This window comes from Anneissia japonica, unplaced genomic scaffold, assembly GCF_011630105.1.
Source record: "Anneissia japonica isolate Jap-2015-1 unplaced genomic scaffold, ASM1163010v1 scaffold287726_len2788222_cov184, whole genome shotgun sequence".
In the NCBI taxonomy this organism is placed as follows: Eukaryota; Metazoa; Echinodermata; class Crinoidea; order Comatulida; family Comatulidae; genus Anneissia; species Anneissia japonica.
In genome coordinates, this window is record NW_022705125.1 from 2,199,456 (window position 1) to 2,218,475 (window position 19,020).

The 19,020-nt window shown below is 31.8% G+C and overlaps 1 protein-coding gene across 1 annotated transcript in view; it reads right to left on the minus strand.

The window, feature by feature from the left end:
- Positions 1–89: 89 nt before the first annotated feature.
- The window catches only part of LOC117105218 (splicing factor, suppressor of white-apricot homolog), a gene marked incomplete at its 5' end in the record, with an annotated part of 63,964 nt that continues 45,033 nt past the window's right edge, over positions 90–19,020 (minus strand). Inside the window, 8 exon segments of the mRNA XM_033246293.1 lie at positions 90–7,387; positions 8,442–8,484; positions 9,076–9,201; positions 9,883–10,011; positions 13,959–14,196; positions 16,191–16,352; positions 17,194–17,487; positions 18,269–18,513. Of these exon segments, the coding sequence (XP_033102184.1) occupies positions 7,319–7,387; positions 8,442–8,484; positions 9,076–9,201; positions 9,883–10,011; positions 13,959–14,196; positions 16,191–16,352; positions 17,194–17,487; positions 18,269–18,513 (1,306 nt within the window).

Consider the following 19,020-nt stretch of genomic DNA (forward strand, 5'->3'; position numbering starts at 1 on the left):
TATTGTAACCAACTTCTGGCTATATAAATCTGGTTTATTGCATCATTTAATTCAAGAGAGACACAGAAAATGTAACAGGAAAACAGGTAGACATTTCAGTTAAGGACTTGTTTTATTCTCAATGAATTGTTCCCTTTACATTAGGTTTCCATGCAACCAGTGTTCAAATAAACAATAGGTTACAGACATGCGAATCAAGCCAAAGCAATTGATTAAGTCAGTTTTCGACTGAGTACACAATGCATACAGAACAGTGCAGAAAGATATACAATACATAACAATATACCCATATCCAGTGAGATACATATCTAACTTGTCCAGCAATATTAAAAAATTGAGTAACACATGAGATTTTTGTCGGTCATGCTTCAGTGATTTGATATGCATGAGTAATTTTGTTTGTCATGCTTGAGTGATCTGAATGATATGCATGAGCAATTTTGTTGGGTCATGCATGAGCAAATTTGTTGATAAAAAAAAAATTGATTTTGGTTGATTTTTGGTTTAATCTTCACATTTTATTATCAGACTTAAATTTCCTTCACTATTGGTCAGTTAAGTATTTTTGCACAATCATGATAAACACATATATTATGTATTGTAATACTTTGGCAACAAATCTGCACACAGTAAATACCTATATATTTGTGCACATAATAATCCATTCTTTCATATTGGACCAATGTCTAATATGTCGTCTTGAATATATCATTCGACATTTGCAGATTTCCTTTATTCTTGAATTTTTTTTTGCACATAACATATGAATCAATTGTTACACTCCTTAAATTTCTATTCTTGAAACCAGTTTAAGAGTCTTCAATTCATTGTTGGTACTTTTCCCAATTACAAAAAAACGCAATTGATAAAGCATAACTTAAACGGACCTTCCCAGAGTATCAATCAAACTTGACATCTAACGAATCGGAACAGCGCCATAAATACGTGCGTGTCCAACAAACACATCTGTCTCACCAGCGCACATGTTTATGTACATTTACGCTATTGTTTTTTGGGACCATGGCAACAATTTCCAAGGGGAGGAGCTTAACGGAAAGGTCCAGAGATGATCAAAAACTATGACAGGAGACTAATTTATGCCTCTGCAAGATGTATAAAAAAACAAACCGATTCTAAAACAAACTGTATCATACTAACAATATATACTTCCTTTACTTAATTTGTCTCGTAATATTTTTCCATACCGATAAGTGTTTAAATACATCAAATCAGAGAACATAAAATTTCTCTTGCCAATAAAAAAATCAAATAAAAAAAGACTCAATTTGGTGGAAAATGCAATCTATATTTTGTTAATACAGAAGTTATATTTCCAATTCATTCAATCAATTTAACACTGCTAGTTCAAAAATGCTCTCACAGATCCATTCAAATGGTAGAGAAATGCAATGCAGCAAATCTCTAACATAAATCAAAAACATTGATGGTTAGTACTTGGTACTACATATTACATCATCATTTAAGTGATAGGTCTGTTTTTATTTTTGTGGAATTCAGAACCAAATTCCAGAAAAGCTGAAATAATACAAGCTTATCTAATCTCTAAGTGACATTTTGGGATATGGGGGAGGGGAGGGGCAGGGAAGGAGTGTGTAAGGGGGAATGTCACCTACAAGCTGATGCAAGACTGTCATAGAAGTATGTAATAACATTTAATAAACAGACTGGTAGCATAAGTATACTTGTCATAGGACAGAAGTGTCCTCTAGATTGCATCTAATGAATAATGTAGTGTGATTAATTTGCATATCATTTACATAGTGAGAGGATCTGATGAATTATACTGGTTTTAGGACTGTCATGCTACAAACTGCCAAGCAAAAAGAATGTATGGAAGCATAGTGGGAAATGGTAAAGAAACATTTATTTAAAAGGAATTTTATGACTTTGCTACACTATTTAAAAATATATAACGCCTTACTGTTTTTCTTAGTATTCAATTGAAATTTGTCCAGAATAATGGCGCTAACATTTTTCTAAATGCAGACGACGTGCAACAAAAGCTCCATAGTGAAGTATCAACGTCTTAAAGAATACAAAAAGAACCATTGCAATAAACTCTTCAAAAGAGATGTTATTTTATCCTTGGCCCCAATTGTGGAATAGGTTAGTAGTCACACAAAGGGATTCAGGAACTTGGAATACATTTAGACAGGACCCAGGACAGACTTTTACAGATAGGGGACTTCAATTTGAATATAACCTTCTTTTTTCTCCATTAAAAATTTTCTTTTTTTAAAACTTAGGACCACTGGGCCCATTGAATCTGCCTATGCTGTACTGTAATAGAATATTCAATTATGATGCTTGGTTTTATGAGTTTTAAGTATAAGAGGTACATACACTATTTAAAAAAAATGTGTATTAATTAATGATCATGGATATCTTACTGACAACCATTTCTTTATAAGTAAGTTTATTTACTATGTTTAAGTATATTTATCATTATTTATCATCAATATCATAGCAAGGGGGAGGGACGGGTGTAGGCTGGAGGTAAACAAGCTTTTAGCTCAATATGATAGTTGCTTTCTAGCGGAGTTAAATAACATTCAATCACTTCAAGGAGAATGCTTAATTTCACTTGACCAATCAGAACTTTGCAATTCACCTTATACACTATTAAAAGTTACATCTACCAATCAGATGTTGGCAACTCACTGTTGCTTGCTTAAAATGACCAATCACAACACTTGTAGCAAAAATGAATTTTGCAATGGCAGATACAAGACTAAGGATGGGATTATGATAATTAGCATATTAACAGTTTTTTTTATTGTTCCAAAACACAGAACTGTACTGCATCTGTCAATCAGGGATAAGACTGCTCTTTTTAACAGGTACAAATACAATACTTTTTACCACCCTCAATTTCATTACCGTAAATTTCATTCGGGTGCAATACTGCCCTCAACAGCATGGTGCAAAACTGCCCTCTACATTATTCAGGTGCAATACTGCCCTCAACCATCAGGACTCTTGAAATTATTCTGTTACAAACATTATTCTCTATTTGATTGATCACTTGCTACAACAATAATCTATTACAATATTAACGTAGAAGTGGATTCCTTTTTTAAGTTCCCTCATAGCAATATAACTTTTCCAAAAATACTAGAATATATAAATCCATAATTCTTTTTAAGGATTCACTGAAGAATCTCTACAGAAATTAACATAATATAGATATAATTGAGTGCATTGTACAGAATTTTCTATAGAAATTATATTTAAAAACCCATGAGAATATAGATACCAGTATTGTAGTACATTTAAGACACTCCATCCAGTAACAAAGAAATTACCGTTTGACTTGCAATATCATTGCTTTTCAATAAACAATCAAAAATCAATTTGTAACTACTAATTTCAAGTTAATAATTTTCTACTTCTTTTACACAAGAAAAAAAAATGATGTTATTTCAACAAGCAATGTTTACTGATCTGTATTATGTAACCATACTGCATTAAAGAATTGTTGAAAACATTGTATATCAGTAAATTGATTATTAAGACATCATCATTACCAATTTCTTTCTACTCTTACAAACTACATCTCCCTCATAAGCTGACTTGGAAAAAATAGAACTAGTAATAAAGTCATAGTAAAAATAATAGGTCCTCTTGTCCGACATTCTATGTGAATCTGAAATAACCACTATTGCATCTGTACATCTCGGCATCTTACGTTTACGTAAAACAACAGCACCCTCTGGAGAATGATATGCATAAACCTTAACATGCCCAAACAAAAGTTAACAAAAATATTTCTTGCGTGCTTCCAGTAATGTATAGAAGTATACCTCAAGTAATTGAGAAAATGCTTTTGTTACATTTTTAGCATGTCCAATTTTTTTAAGAGCATTTCTATAGCCATCAAATGCTAGCAAATGTAAAGCACCTCTACTTTACTGGCATTAAACATATTATTTTATTTATCTCTTAACTTGAGGCAAGTTTTGGATTATTCCAACAAGATCCACCTACACATCTGAGGGAACAATTATTAGATTGAACCTGAAATTCAGAGAACAATTTATTCCACAGGACAAAGAAAAAAAACAAACTCCCAACCAAGAAAAGATGTATCCCAGTCAAAGAAATTACATCTAGAAGATTTTCTACCCAAAGAAAATGTTCACCCTATTCAGGTAGGATTTAACCCTTAATCAAGTACGGATTTACCCCTTGTTAAACATGGGGTGATTCTGCACTTACAGTAAAAAACCTGTTGAATTCTCTTATAGCTATAAACACCTATACTATGTGAATGCATTTGTACGTGTACAAAAATAATGAAAATCTATATTTAAAACACAATAATAATAGTAATAATAATAACAATAACAACAATAATAATAATAATAACAATAATAACAATAACAATAATAATAATAATAATAATGATAATAAAGTAGAACCCCTCCTTTGGTACACCCCTATTAAGGGGACCCCTTTTTGGCCACAAACAAAACAGGGGAAAGTATATCTTTTAACACTATGGCCAACCCATATTGAGGGGACACCCATATTAAGGGGACAATGTTTTTGGTCCCAAAGGTGTCCCCTTAATAGGGTTCTACTGTATTGGCATTTTTCACAATCTCTGGTATGAAGGTAAGAAACGTTACGAATTTTGCTTGTATACAGAATGTAATTTAACCAGGTGTTAAAATTCTAGATACAACTTAACGATACAAGACGTAACACAGTGAAAGGTGTTTATGAATGATGGGATAGGTATGAGAATTCAGAATTTGATACCTATGTTCAGAAATGTTTAAAATCGACACTGTCAAAAGCCAAGTGAAAAATCTAACAGGCTTTCTGTAGAAAAACGATGTCTGACAGTTTTTTCACACACAATAATAATTTCTTTGGTTGTAATAACATTCAAATAAAACAAATTTTATTTCCTGTTAATTCCTTTAACAAAAATAATTTTTTTTTCTGAAGATGCAAAGAAACTAAGTTAATTTTCCGTAAGTTTTCATAAATCTACTAATTAACATTATATAGGGACATAACCCACATAAAAACACACAATTTTATATATTATTAAGTCAAGTACATATACTTAAGGAGTGTATTTAATTAAGATTAAAGATTAGGAATCAAAAGAATATATTGCATCCCAGCTCTTAATATTTATATTTAAGAATACATTTGCTTTATCAAATCAGTAAAAGTTTCATAAATTTTTTTTTTTTTTTTTTTTTTGGAGTCAACTTCACTATTGGCATTTGTTTTATTATTTAATAAAAAAAAAAACATTTGTAGCTGGCAGAACTGTTAATGGTGAGTTGTCAAATTATTTTAATTTTGTCATCTTATTATCTAAGGTCCAAAGAGCGACCAAAGTTGTTGCTATCCTTTTAAAACCAAGCCTTAGAAAATGTTTGAAGCAGCTGAGATACACATTTTTTGAAAATCTGCACAATTTTACAAAGCAGAAATCTTGTAGATTTTTAGTAACATCATCTTCAATACAAAAATGCTTTGTTATACTATGAGGAATAGAATGCGTGTAAGAGCATGAGGGCGCCATACACAGCGAAAACAGCGATCCATAGTTAGTGAAACAAACAGTATCGCACTACTCACTTTCACTCATTATAATCAAAATATAAAATATTTCCTAACATTTTCACACAACTTAATAATATTTACAAGCAGTTTTATAAAGTTCACTAGCATTTCACCATTTGAGTGTCACGTTTCACGAATCAATGTTTCCAGAGTGTGCCCTCTGACGCTAACAATGTATTTTCAGACAGTTTGTAAAGTTTAAATTAATTTGAGTTTTCTTTATATAATATGATTTATTTAAGTTTAGTGAAATTAATAAACCATTCTATTCCAAAGACAACAAAGCTTCAGTGAAATGAAAATAATGATACTTAAAAGCCCCCGCGAAGACTACTTAGTTTAGTGAAAATTATAATTTCAATTTTCTATACATGAGTACTTAGTTTAAGAAAAAATAATGTACTGTACATTCAAAATTTTAGATGGCTTAGATAATGATACACTTTAAAAATTCAGATTGACTGCTTAGTTTACCAAAAATTGTAATACATTAAAATTTACTGATTGATTTAAATGATGTAAAATTTAAGGTGAATGCAATATCATTAGAGAAATTATTATGCATTAAAATTTTCTGACTGAAATTAAATGCAAATGTATATTTACATGTAAAAAGTTTATCAAAAGCACCCAAATCAATCTGGACAAAACAGCCCTCTTCAATTACGATGTGGAAAGGAAAGAGTATGCAATGCTAGTATAAAAAATTTAAGCGAAGCAAATTAAATGGTAACCGGTGAATGGAAGCCCAAATTCTAAGCACAAGGTATTTGGAATGTTAACATTTAACTTTTCGCTTTGAAGTTTTCAAAGATGACAGAAATTGTTTTATGAGGTTCAAAGAGGGACATCAAAATTTGTTTTGGTATCAATGAGTATTATTTTAAACAGAAATATTTGATAAAAAAAAAATCATAAATCTTATTAAACAATTGTTTATACCAATATCTGAATACCATCAATAAATTTAAATTTAAAAAAAACAAATGTATACTGGCACCTGAAAAATAACTAGAACTTTATTAATAACAATTTAATAATTATATTAATTTATTATTAACAATAATTACAACAATTTTTACCTAAACATAAATTTACAATCAATATCAAATTTTGGCCTAATGTAAGCAATTTAATAAGTATTTATGAAAATTGAGGAGATACAAATGTCATAAATCAGATGAGATCCCCTTTCACAAATTGAAGGAGTGGTTAGAATTAATGGAAGTTTTTTGTGCATTTTTATCAACATAAAGGCAACCGTGATCAAACCCTGAATTTCCATACATCGTACATAAATCTATCAGTATAACATTCTCTCATATAAAACCCTATTGAAACACCTGGTTATTTTACAAACATGTACAATAGCAGAACAGTAAACGACCACCGGTTAAAACAGAGATTGTGAAATTACTGAAGAGAAATAGTAAGCATGACTAAAAAAAATCTCTTGTTGAATCTAATAGAATACTTAAACTTGTTTAAACCAAAATAAATTTGGGCAAACAAAACCCTTGGGTTATTATCAGAACAGTCTACTTTCATCGAACTGAAAGACAACCAAGAATGGAAATGAAAAATGAAAATTATTGGAATAAAATAAGCACAGGAATATTCTACAGTGTATACAGAAATCACAAATGCACATTCAAATTAGTATATGAATATTCAAATAGTATAGGTGTTTAGTGGGTAGAGCCGACTACTAGCTATCATTCTTGATTCCAATATCCCTGGTCATAGCTAACATTGCACGAATCTTCTCTCTTAATTTCTGAAAAGAAATAAACAAAGGATTATTTATAGACAAAAATACATACAATTTTAAATATTATTTCAGAGATCGTTCGTGGTTTACTGATTTCCTCTGAATTAATTAATTTAAAAATCGGAATTTATTTTGTGCCTCGATGAAGAAACTCACGCAAGTCAAGGGTTCAAGATTCTCACGAACCGAATTCAATATTTTTCAATTGATTTCTTAAAACAAGGCAATTCAACAAAAGAATGCCCATGTTGGAACATAAAAGGATATAACCTTGTTATCGACATTCTATGCGTCGCGCCCCTACACGCTTGTCTGAGATTTACATGCCTTGATCGTCACAAAAAACCATAGCAACCATACTATAATTAACCGTCAGCGTGTGACGAATTACCCACGTGCGTCTGTTGCCATGATAATTGTTCATCGTGCGGTGGTTACAAAAGCCTAATGAATTTTTGCATTAACATTAGACTAAAATTTCAACATTTATCAATAAAGTGGTTTCCGGTGGTTCATGATACTTACTTTGCAGAAAAAATAAATAAATTTTCTGTATCTACTTAAATTTTTGTTTTGTGCACCTTAGTCCAACATTGTCAAAATGACAGTTTAACACAAATTTTCATTAAAAAATTGTACATTTTCGTTTGCAATAACTTTAATTTTGTTGGTCAATTTTCAAGAATCAAATTGTAGTTTATAGAAGCACTTAACAAGCTTGTGGTCAAAAGGAATCAGATGTAACAGACATTGGGAAGTACCCAAAATTAATAGAACAGTAACTAACACCATAAAACGTATGGCACGCATAGACTAATAATTGACGGCTGTACTCACAACTAGTATCGAATTGTCGATGCGACAGTAAAGATCAAAGGACTGTATGCACGCACTATGTTCGAGAGCGAAGATGTGCGTCCTGTTGTTTAATTGCCTTACTTAAAGCCAATGTTGTGCATTGCAAACATGCAATAAGACATGAAACCCCTATTAAACTGACCTCCCTACAGAAACTTTTCCCAAATTGGGACCCCTATAAACTCATAAAAATTTAACTTACATTTGTCTTTTCTGTTGTTTCTGATTGGGAGCTTGCTTCTGCACTGTAGAAAAATGATAATATTGGGCATAATTATTAATTAGTAAAACAATTATCAATACAGTTATCTAGGTCAATAGATGTACAATATATATACAAAAAAATTTATAAAGTTGTTTTTTTTTTTTTTAAAACCACATTTATAGAGTTAACCTTTCAAGCATATCCTAAAAGGTACGCTGATATTCAGGGGACCTCTTAAACAGATGAAATAATGTGATGCTCTATCAGCTAAGTCTCATTACGAGCGTTAGGGAGTGGAGATGTTTTTTAGTCGTGAGCAAAAATCCTGTGCTGTTGCAGGATTTGAACCCAGGAACCTGGGATTAGAAGGCAGGCATCTTAACCAACGAGCTACAGATCCACTATATTGTTTCTCACGATATTCGAAATGGAACTTTTGGAATTTTGTACTTTATTCTAGAACTAGCAACACTATTAGTAAAAGCAATAAAAATAATATTAACATTACTATGGGGACAAAGATGTAATATGTGGTATGAGAAACATCTTGGTATTTTTCAACCTAAAATTGATCACTGTAATTATATTTTATCACAAAAAATCTAACATCAGCAAAATTCCTCCTACTTACGTAAACGTTTGTGGGGGCATGGGAGGTGTGGGTGTGGGATTTGCAGCCGTCTGTAGTTGGGGAATTGTAGGAGATGTACATTTGATCGTTGTAGAAGTCTGCATACTAAACGTTGGTGACTTGGATCTGAAAGGAAATCATATAATATAAAATTGACTGTTCATTATAAAGTATAAAGATTAAGTGACAGTTAACAAAATCAATACATCATTCCATCAACCATATCATAATTAAATTCAAACAATAAAATTACGAAAGAAAAAAAATTATGAAAATTATTCAAATGAGTTAATATTAGAAATTATATACCTGCAAATTTTAAAATAATAAAATAATTCCATATTTAATATAAAATAATATAATAATATAATATTTGAATAATAATCATTTGAAATAAACGAATTAAGATTCTTAACTATTAGTACATAAAATAACTAAATTATTAAACAAAACATGAAATTCTTAAATTTAATATTATTTCATAGAAATTTTAATGACTTGAAAATGTACTCTCTGCTCTTTCCATATTGGACATATAAAATTGAGTCTGTATCTGAAGGGTGATAAAATATAATCATGCCAGTACATGGCCAAATCATACAAATTTGCCATATAAAACGTAATAGACAAACATAAATATGTTGAGTTTGATGCACGGCAGCTCTCTTTACTTCCATTTAAATTACAATATAAAAAAAAACACAAAACAATCAGGCTTGAATTTAATACCGACAAGTACATTAAGTGCTGTCTGCCAGATTTATAATAATCAATTATATAGGCCAATGAATCACTCATGCTTCTTACCTTGCTTTGGATTTACTAATCACCGAACTGCCTACGCTACCAGAGCGCCGAAAAGGAGAAGATCTTCTAACACTTCTAATCGGTGATGGTGAACGTGAACGATTATTTACTTTATCCTTCTTGGTATGCCTACAAAAACAAGATGAAAACAAGTCTTAGACTATATATGAATTTACAAGAGCAACAACAACAACAACAACAACAACAACAACAACAACAACAACAACAACAATAATAATATTATAATAATAATATATGATGCACACTTCAAGAACACTTAGGGAAGGCATATTGATAGAATATTTCGTTCCTGCATGAATCAATATGGCTTTTCACAGTATTTGAGCGTTATCTTAAAATTATAATCAGTGGGCGTCTTGGTAAAAATTTATGGCCTAGCATTAAAGTAATTCCTCTGTATACGCCCACTAAAACAACACCCCAAATTGTTTATTCTGTGATTGGCTTAGACAAATTATGTAACCTCATAATATTTCAATTTTTATATTGTTATTTTTATTTCATTAACATAAACATAAAAAAAAAAAAAAACATGAAAAGAATTAGGCCAATGCACAACCTGGAGTAACTTGTTGACTAGACTATTACACACGACAGTGAAAGCAGGTTGTGATAATGTTATTCGAACCATTTCTGAAGCAATGATACTCCATTATATGGGTTAGGTTAGATTCCGGATTACTGTATGCTGCCGTTGGACTTAAATTTCCTGGTCTTTGTTAGAACAACATACGAAAGGTAATCGACCGGCTGCCAACAGTAGATGCGATGTAAAGCCTGCAATAATACTTCAAAACCAAGAGAATCTGCATCAATTTTCCTCCCAAGATTTACAGGATGTTGTGACAGAAATGTATAAAATATTTCTTTAAAAATTGTAATTTAATTATTAATTATAAACCCTAATAATTATAAAAATTGTAATTTGTTCTATTCTATCTTTTCTGTACAGTAATGTACTGAATGCATAATGATGATAATAGTAACAATAATGATGATGATGATAATATTGATGGTCATGATGATTATAATAATAATTATTACGGTGGAAATGATGATAATGATGATGATGATGATGAAGATATTGATTATGATGATAATGTTGTCGATGATTGTAGACTCGCTATGAATTTCTTAGTTTAATTTTTGTTTACTGGCATGCTTTTATGTTTTATGATAAACCAGGTATTTTTCCACCTAATTATGTTTTTGTGTCATAATAACTTGTTTTCCTTGATATTAATTTTAAATTGATGGTTATGCCTAAAAGTATGTTTTTAAACACACCTTCCATCAAACATTTTTTGTACCTGATTTACATTTTTATTAACGCATATAAGCTTGTTTACTTATTATGCAATGGTTACTTTTGTGTGTGGCAACACAATAAAATCAACCAATGTTTTAATGGTTGTAACTTTAAGTTTAATTGTGGACTTTATTGTATCAACCTAAATTTCTGTATTTTTACATTGCAGTAAATACGTTTTTAAAAGTTCTCAACCATTACTAAGTAATGATGAAGGGCGTAAACTCATGCAATTTATTAACGTTAATTATAAGATGTCAATTTGGATTCAAAACAACAAGGTAACGTTTCCTATGCATTCCCATCCAGTTGCTAGTGACCGCGTTGCTTGTAACTGGTCTTTACCGACTTCAACTGGACTTTGTGCACTTTGTACTAGATCTGTTCTGGGACATAAAAAGTCTTGACATTCCCACAACTTGGAAAAGCAAAACAACGGTGAAACTCTGACACACGTATATCAACAAATAAGGGTTGAGCTGTACTCTTCTTCAGGAACTGTGCTTACAACCCCACTTGTGTTGATGCGTCAGCAGAAGTTGGCTCAGCAATCTTCAAGTTGAAATGTAGGTCAAAGAAACAAAGAAAACAAAACACTTAAAAACTTTAGCACACTCCAAAAGGTATGTCATCACAAATTAGCATCAATGTTGCAGAGTGTCACTGTATCAGAGTTTAAAACTACTGTATCATATTTTTAATTCTAGATCAACAAATAACCAGTATTTAAACATGACTAATTCACAATATAAAGAAAGGGCATATCACACTTCCCATTTATGGAATAATCTAATTTAGAACAAGAAATATTACCACTTTCGAAAAAGAAAAAAAAATCCTAATTTAAGAGAGAGTAAAGTAGAGAATTTTTGCAGTGACATTGCTTAATTTTGCCAAGTTAATTTTTAGATTTTTGTCATATACTGATCAAGGTAAAATGTCATATACCTGTACATTAATTTATTTCACTTTCAAAATGGGCCTCATAAAAGAGCCCCGTATTGGTAAACGAGTATCCGTTGCAAAATAAATATTGTACTATAAGTGTAATTATTATTGCTGCACCAAAATACTTTGTGTTTACTTGACACACACTTGACTGAAGAATATATGCTCCAAAAAAAAATGGTTGCAAAATATGGTACACACCCAAGTTCGTCACACCTTCCTGGGGTTGTGACATCACAAGATATCACCCATGAAACATCGCAACAATAGCAAAACAGCCAGTGTTTACACGACATGCACTTTGCAAGGATAAGCATGCGTAGAGTAATACCAAGGTCTTGTTAGTATTGTCTAGTTCATTGCTAGTGAATGATGGTACGGTCATTCACTTCCTGGTAGGAAATATCATATTAGTGCCAAAATGTGTGCGCTCAAAGTGTAAAGATTACATGTGTCAAACACAGTAATTGAAAACGATTGTGATGTGGATGGTCAGAGAGGTAAGTAATGAAAGTTCCTGCGAAGCATAACACTGTGATTATCATTGCAGTGGCTGCAATATGAACAGAACCCATCGCTTTATGACGTGTGCGTAATGTATCCTGTCGATGTAATACACACAATTGTCTGTTATATGATATGCAAAGTATATAATTATACAAGCACCATGTTGTTATTCTTTCCATTATTTCATCATTAATATTTTCATTACTATTATTTTCATTATTCCTATTACTGATCCTGATTATTGTTTGAAATCATTATTTTTCTTCATTACCTCCCACTCCCTTCACATATCATGATATGCTCAGGCTTTATTATTTGTTTGCTACACTTTTATTGACATTTTATTATCAATGATGTTGTTATTGTTTTTTTTTCTATTGTTATTTTTTTCCTGTGATTCTAATGTGTTATTTCATTCTGATTTCTGTATTTCTGTACCTTTACATTCATAAACACACATCTGGCTAGATGGACCACCCTCACAAAATATCGTTGAAAAAATATATTGATATTTTATTCTTAATCCATTTTGCAAGTGGCGGATTACCCGTGTTGGGCAATATTTAAAATGAAATCTAATAAAGATGGAAACATTAAACTATAGCATCTGCAAAGCCAAACTGTTTTTTTAAGGTGTTTAGTTGTTAGCACAGTCTGTTTATGATTTTTTTTTGTTTTTTCTCTATCCTTTGATGTGTCATTCTACCCTTGTGTACTAGTCCATACAGCCCTGTAACCCTGTCGTTATGAACCATTAGGTCATTTGCATGATATACCTACGTAAACATAAAATGTCTATGATATTAACTTGATTGGTAGCCATATTTCACTATGTAAAATATATTTTTTTTAAAGCACTACCTGAATAGCTACTATTAATAATTTATAATTAATAAATTAAATATTAATAAATGATACTGATTTTTGAATATTTAAAAACTGGGGAAAAAGGGGCATAACCACCTTTTTCTATATCTTTTTGTATCTTAGATAAATCAGATTCGGATTTATTTTGTCCTTGTGGAAACTCATTTTAGGCAACAATCTCATACAATAAAAATATCAAGTACATAAAAATAACAATATAAAAGCAAAAATATACTATACATTAAAACAAAAATATGCACAGATAAGACATGGCTATGGGAACAAAAACAATTTTTTAGCAGTTATTGTTATGTAATCTGATGGAGAAAGAAATGAACGAATTCAAATACAAGTTAGTACAATATATCCAAAAAAATATTTTCTCCAGAGCCTAGCTTTAATTAATTATGTAATAACTACTTACTTATTGAATGCTACTTTGTGGGATCTAGATGACGGGGACTTCGGACGTTTTATCGGAGACCTTGAACGTGATCGTTTCTTCTTCCTAACAGGACTTGTCTCGCGACTTTTTGACATTTTATAAGTGGTAGATGGCGATTGTGATCGTACAGGAGAGACTGATCGTGAATGGTTAGAAAATCGTCTAGGTTTCGGACTTAAACTTCTTTTACTCGTTTCTTTTGTTGATGAAACTTGGTCTGCAAAAACAAGAAGAAAAAAAAATTGAAATTAACAGACATTGAGTTACATGAGGGAAATCAACCTAAACTAATTCTTTCCAAAGGCTTAACTTTACATCCTACAATATGACAAACATCTGTTTTGTTAATTGTTGTGTTTATTGATAACAATTGAGGTTACCTGCACTTTGAAAGCTATTTCTTAGGTAGTTATATTAATAAAAATGAAATTAATAACAATACCATTACCATCAATATTAATTGGAAGGTAATCACATACCATAAAAAAAATGGTAATGAATATTTTTTTGTCATCCACTTTGTACATTTTTAGCCACCTGTAACATATGGGGCCTTGCCATGGCAAAACCAGAAACAGTGACCGAAACCAGAAAATTTACTTTAATATATTCTTAATCTCTATTTTAGAAGAATTAAAATGATGGGTCATTTAATGGAATTGACTGACTACTACCAAGGTTATGAGTAAAAGTATTACGGTTTCCCTGTACTTAAGTACACAATTTTTATGCTAATTAATCGGTTTAATATTTAGCGATAGTATGCTAGTTTAGGGATGGCAAACCTCATATATTCATTATCGTAACAGGTTATCTATAATTTACCATATACATAGCAAAGGTATCATTTAAAACGTATTTACCAAAATTATTTCAACCAAGTAAATTTTTGATCTTGATAATAGCATCAATAATCGCAAAAAATTTATGGAATTCTCTAATTTACTGGCCATAATACATTTAAAAGGCCTGTCTTATACTAATATTTGAGAGTCCAGGCAAGATTGTATACAATGTAGAAACTGAATGTTATATGGAATGAGTAACAAGAATGTGATGTTTTTATATTTTTTTTGTTAGGTTGCGAGACATCCTTAATAATTATGTTTTGGCATTCTTACAGCAGTTTGCACTGACAGCCTCATGCATTTTCCTTCATTACACTGGGAACACTGCCAAACACACACGTGCAAGCTCCTCCACTCCCTATGGAATTTTCCCAGTCAAACATGATCGCTGAGCATAAACCACACCAGGGACCTTTCCGGGATGTCAATCAAACTCAGAAAAACTGACCAATCAGAACGGCGCCAGGAATACACGCACTTCCACAAACACACATGTTGTCCCAAAAAAGCATGTGTTTATACATGTTAATGCTGTCGTTTTGAGAGACCTTACCAACATCATCCAAGGGGCGAGGCTTAACTGAACAGTCAATTAAACATAGAAGATTCGCATCTATAATCCTGATTGAGTGAGACACTAATAATAAATTTACATATTATATATGTCAATCGTGACATCGTCCCTGCAACTCCCCATGTTATTTGCCTAACGGTTGGCTTGATCTTTTTTAGGTTTGTATGCAAAAGACCCAATTCAACTTGTACAATAAATTTCCACTAGTGTATTATACGCAACTATTCTAATGGCTTATTAGGCTTTGTCCACACTCTAAAATTTTATGACAATAAATCTGTTATGCCCATATTTGGATATAATATGACATTATTATGTTCATATATGGGCATAGCACACAAACTGATCACATACAATTTGATAGTGTGGGCAGATATTTTTTGTAAAATTCACTGAAAAATGAACAAAATGAGCAGCATAAGATTTGAACCTGCAACTTAATGTTTAAGTGTCTGAGTTGCAACTTCTCTAAGCTCAGGATGTTTGCACTTTCAACTGAATTAATAAACTAAATGATCACATAAAAAGTGTGCACAAATGAAAATAATTGTTTATTTATCTCACACTACTGTCAAAGTTATTTAATGAGTATGTTTTCTGGGAAATTTGTATCCACAGGAAAAGACAATACCTAAATGTGTAATCCATTAAATGTATTTACTGTATAAATATGGGATCCATTAAACGCGATCCCAAATAAATGACCATTAAGCACGATAACAAATGCATGACCATTAAAGACGATAATAAACGCATGACCATGAAATTACAGTACAATCAAAAACCCACCTAGGATACCTTCTGGAACCATGGTAACTTGCTTATCTTTAATCATCGTTAAGAACAGAGCAGCCTTCTTACGTCGCTCCATCTGTACGTTACGTTCCTTGGACGATTGTTGAAGTTTTCCTCGAGCTGCTTGTGCTAGTTTATCAGCTATTTTTTGTCGTGCTAAAATACAAAAAGATACATTCGTCAATTGTATATATAAAATCTCGGATTTGATACTAAATCATAAAAAATTATCTAGATTTGAACATTTTACCAATCTGAAACAAATATTATTTCTAAACTCAATGAGGAAATATGAGGCAGTTTATGGCAAGATGGCTGTTGTTGCAAAAATTGAAATTCAAGTTATTGGTATTTTCAGGAACTTGAGATTGTAATCTTTAAAATGAGGGGTCATTCATTGAAATTTGAAGCCATACTTTGGCAAGTGAAAGTAAAGCACTCTGTCAAGATAAACATGATTTTAAGTAATAGCCTTTCAATTGTGCATACATTGTTTAAAAAAATAAACTACCAAAATAACTTTAAATAAATGGTTTGTTGACCATTCCCAGAACTAAGATTTTGGAACATGATTAATTGGATATCAAACTGTTGATTTATAGTTTTTTTAATTTATAATTCAATCTAATACAAAGGTATTTCAATACAAACTTTTTCCTCCATGTTCAATACCGACAAATGTAAAAAAAAAAAATGAACATATTAGTTAAGAAAAATATATGCATTGTTTTACATATAACAAGTTGGGAGTTCACTGGCCAGAAGATACTTTGTGCTTGGAGACACATATTAGCATATTTATTATACTATTAGAAAATCCTGGCTCCTTACTTAATGGTAAAGTCAATGAATGAATGTTGATTGTATTGACACAGTGTTTGGCTGACTCTCCTTGGGGTGAATAACTAAGCAGGCTCTGTGCAGGCTTATTTTGTCAACCAACCAACCAACCAACCAATCAATCACCTGGCTGGCATCTCATATATTATCTACTTACCCATTACTTTATTTGCCTCAGCTTGTCTTAACTCTGCCTTTTCCAGCTTTTCTTTCTCCGTGTGTCTACTTAGTACCTCGTCTTGTTGGTCGATGACCATCGGTTTAATTGCAGGATCGTCGAGGACGGGGACACATGGCATCATTTTACCCTGAAGTAAGTTCACCCGTTTTGTCTTCAGTTCCTTTTGCTCGTTCTCCTCGTCGGATTCACTGCTCTCGTAAGGAAGGGCGCTGGGTCGATCTAAGAGTTTCTCTTCGGAATCTTTGGCTTTAATAGAAAAACTAATCGGAGCTGAAAAAATTAATATTCTTAAGTTAAACTCCAAAGTTTAAGTCAAATTCTTGTCTCTTTTATTACGCTATATTGAAAATATATCAGTAAAATTACTAATGAAAAGGGACAAGTTTATTATTACAATTTCAAAAAATTCAGCATCATCAGGATATATTATATTAATACTTACCATTTAATAAAAGAACATTATATTACAATACAAGTCTCCCTCTAATTAAAGACCACTTTTCTGTGGTCCAATATTAACAAATGCCTTTATCTTTACTAATCTAATTAGAGATCAAATCTGCTAAAGGCCATGGAAACCCTGGTCCTAAAGTGGTCTTTAATTGGAGGGATAACTGTATATACAACAAAGGACAGTACTTATATTACACACTTTGTTATGGTTGTAAAGCTAATCCTTTGTTGATGTACAGTAACGTTCTTAAAAATACAACATTTTTGTAAATTTTACGTGTGTTAATAAGTAAAAACATGCAATCAGAACCAGGCCGTTAACAAAGATTCTTAAAAAATGATTACCAATGAAAGCCTGGGGTCCGGGGATCTGGGAATCCTAGACATCCTGGGTTGCAAGAAAAGCGCTGAGGTAGGGTCGACGGGAGGTGGGGGTCTATAAGGTCTAAGGATTGTAGCATATTAATGGTATATTTAAATCACTATTTTGATGATATTTGATGCAAGGTGGGGGTGGTTCAATTTATCTGAGGGTGTGTGCTTAAAAAAGCAGCTTGGCCCAGCCATAGAAACACCTGGTGATGAGTCTTAAAACTACCTTTTTTAGGTTTATCATCCTCATTCTCGTCTCCCTTTTTAAACTCTTCTAGATAAACGTTCTTCTTATATTTGTAGTAGGTAAAGAAACTATGCCAAGGTAGTAGAAACTCAAACCGGCCATCATTTTTGGCTCGCACAGTTGCTTCAAACTCCTCCCCATTTTTGGCCACGTATTTTGCCATCTTATCAATGATTGGTTGAATGTCTGGGGTTGGTGGAATGATGTTGCTGTTGTCGGCACCACTGAAAACAAGAAAACACGAATAAGAAAAATAATGATGATGAAATTGATGGTGATGACAATAAAAATAATAATGTAATTTCACATAATAATATCCAGTAATATTAATATCAGTCTTCCCTAACTCATGTAAAGGCCTCTCTTGGTTCAGTGATTACACCAAATACCAGTGAAATGCATCTAGCTTTCTTGGGAATGTATTCCATGTTACTGCAGCTACTGATCACCATATTGGCATTCCAATCCTACCAGGCACCCACTTTTGAGTTAGACAGAGACTACTTGGATTAAGTGCCTTTGCCCAAGGATATTATCAAAAAAAGGTATCATGGGATTTAAAAACTTAACCTCAACTGATACACTGGCAGCTCCTACCTGTAAGGTGATACTATAGCTCAGGTAATATATATTATACATAATTCTCCATGGACGGGTAATGTTTAAATTCTAATCAATTTACGAAAGAAAATTCTAATCTTGTCGAGTTCTAACATTAAATTTCATCACCA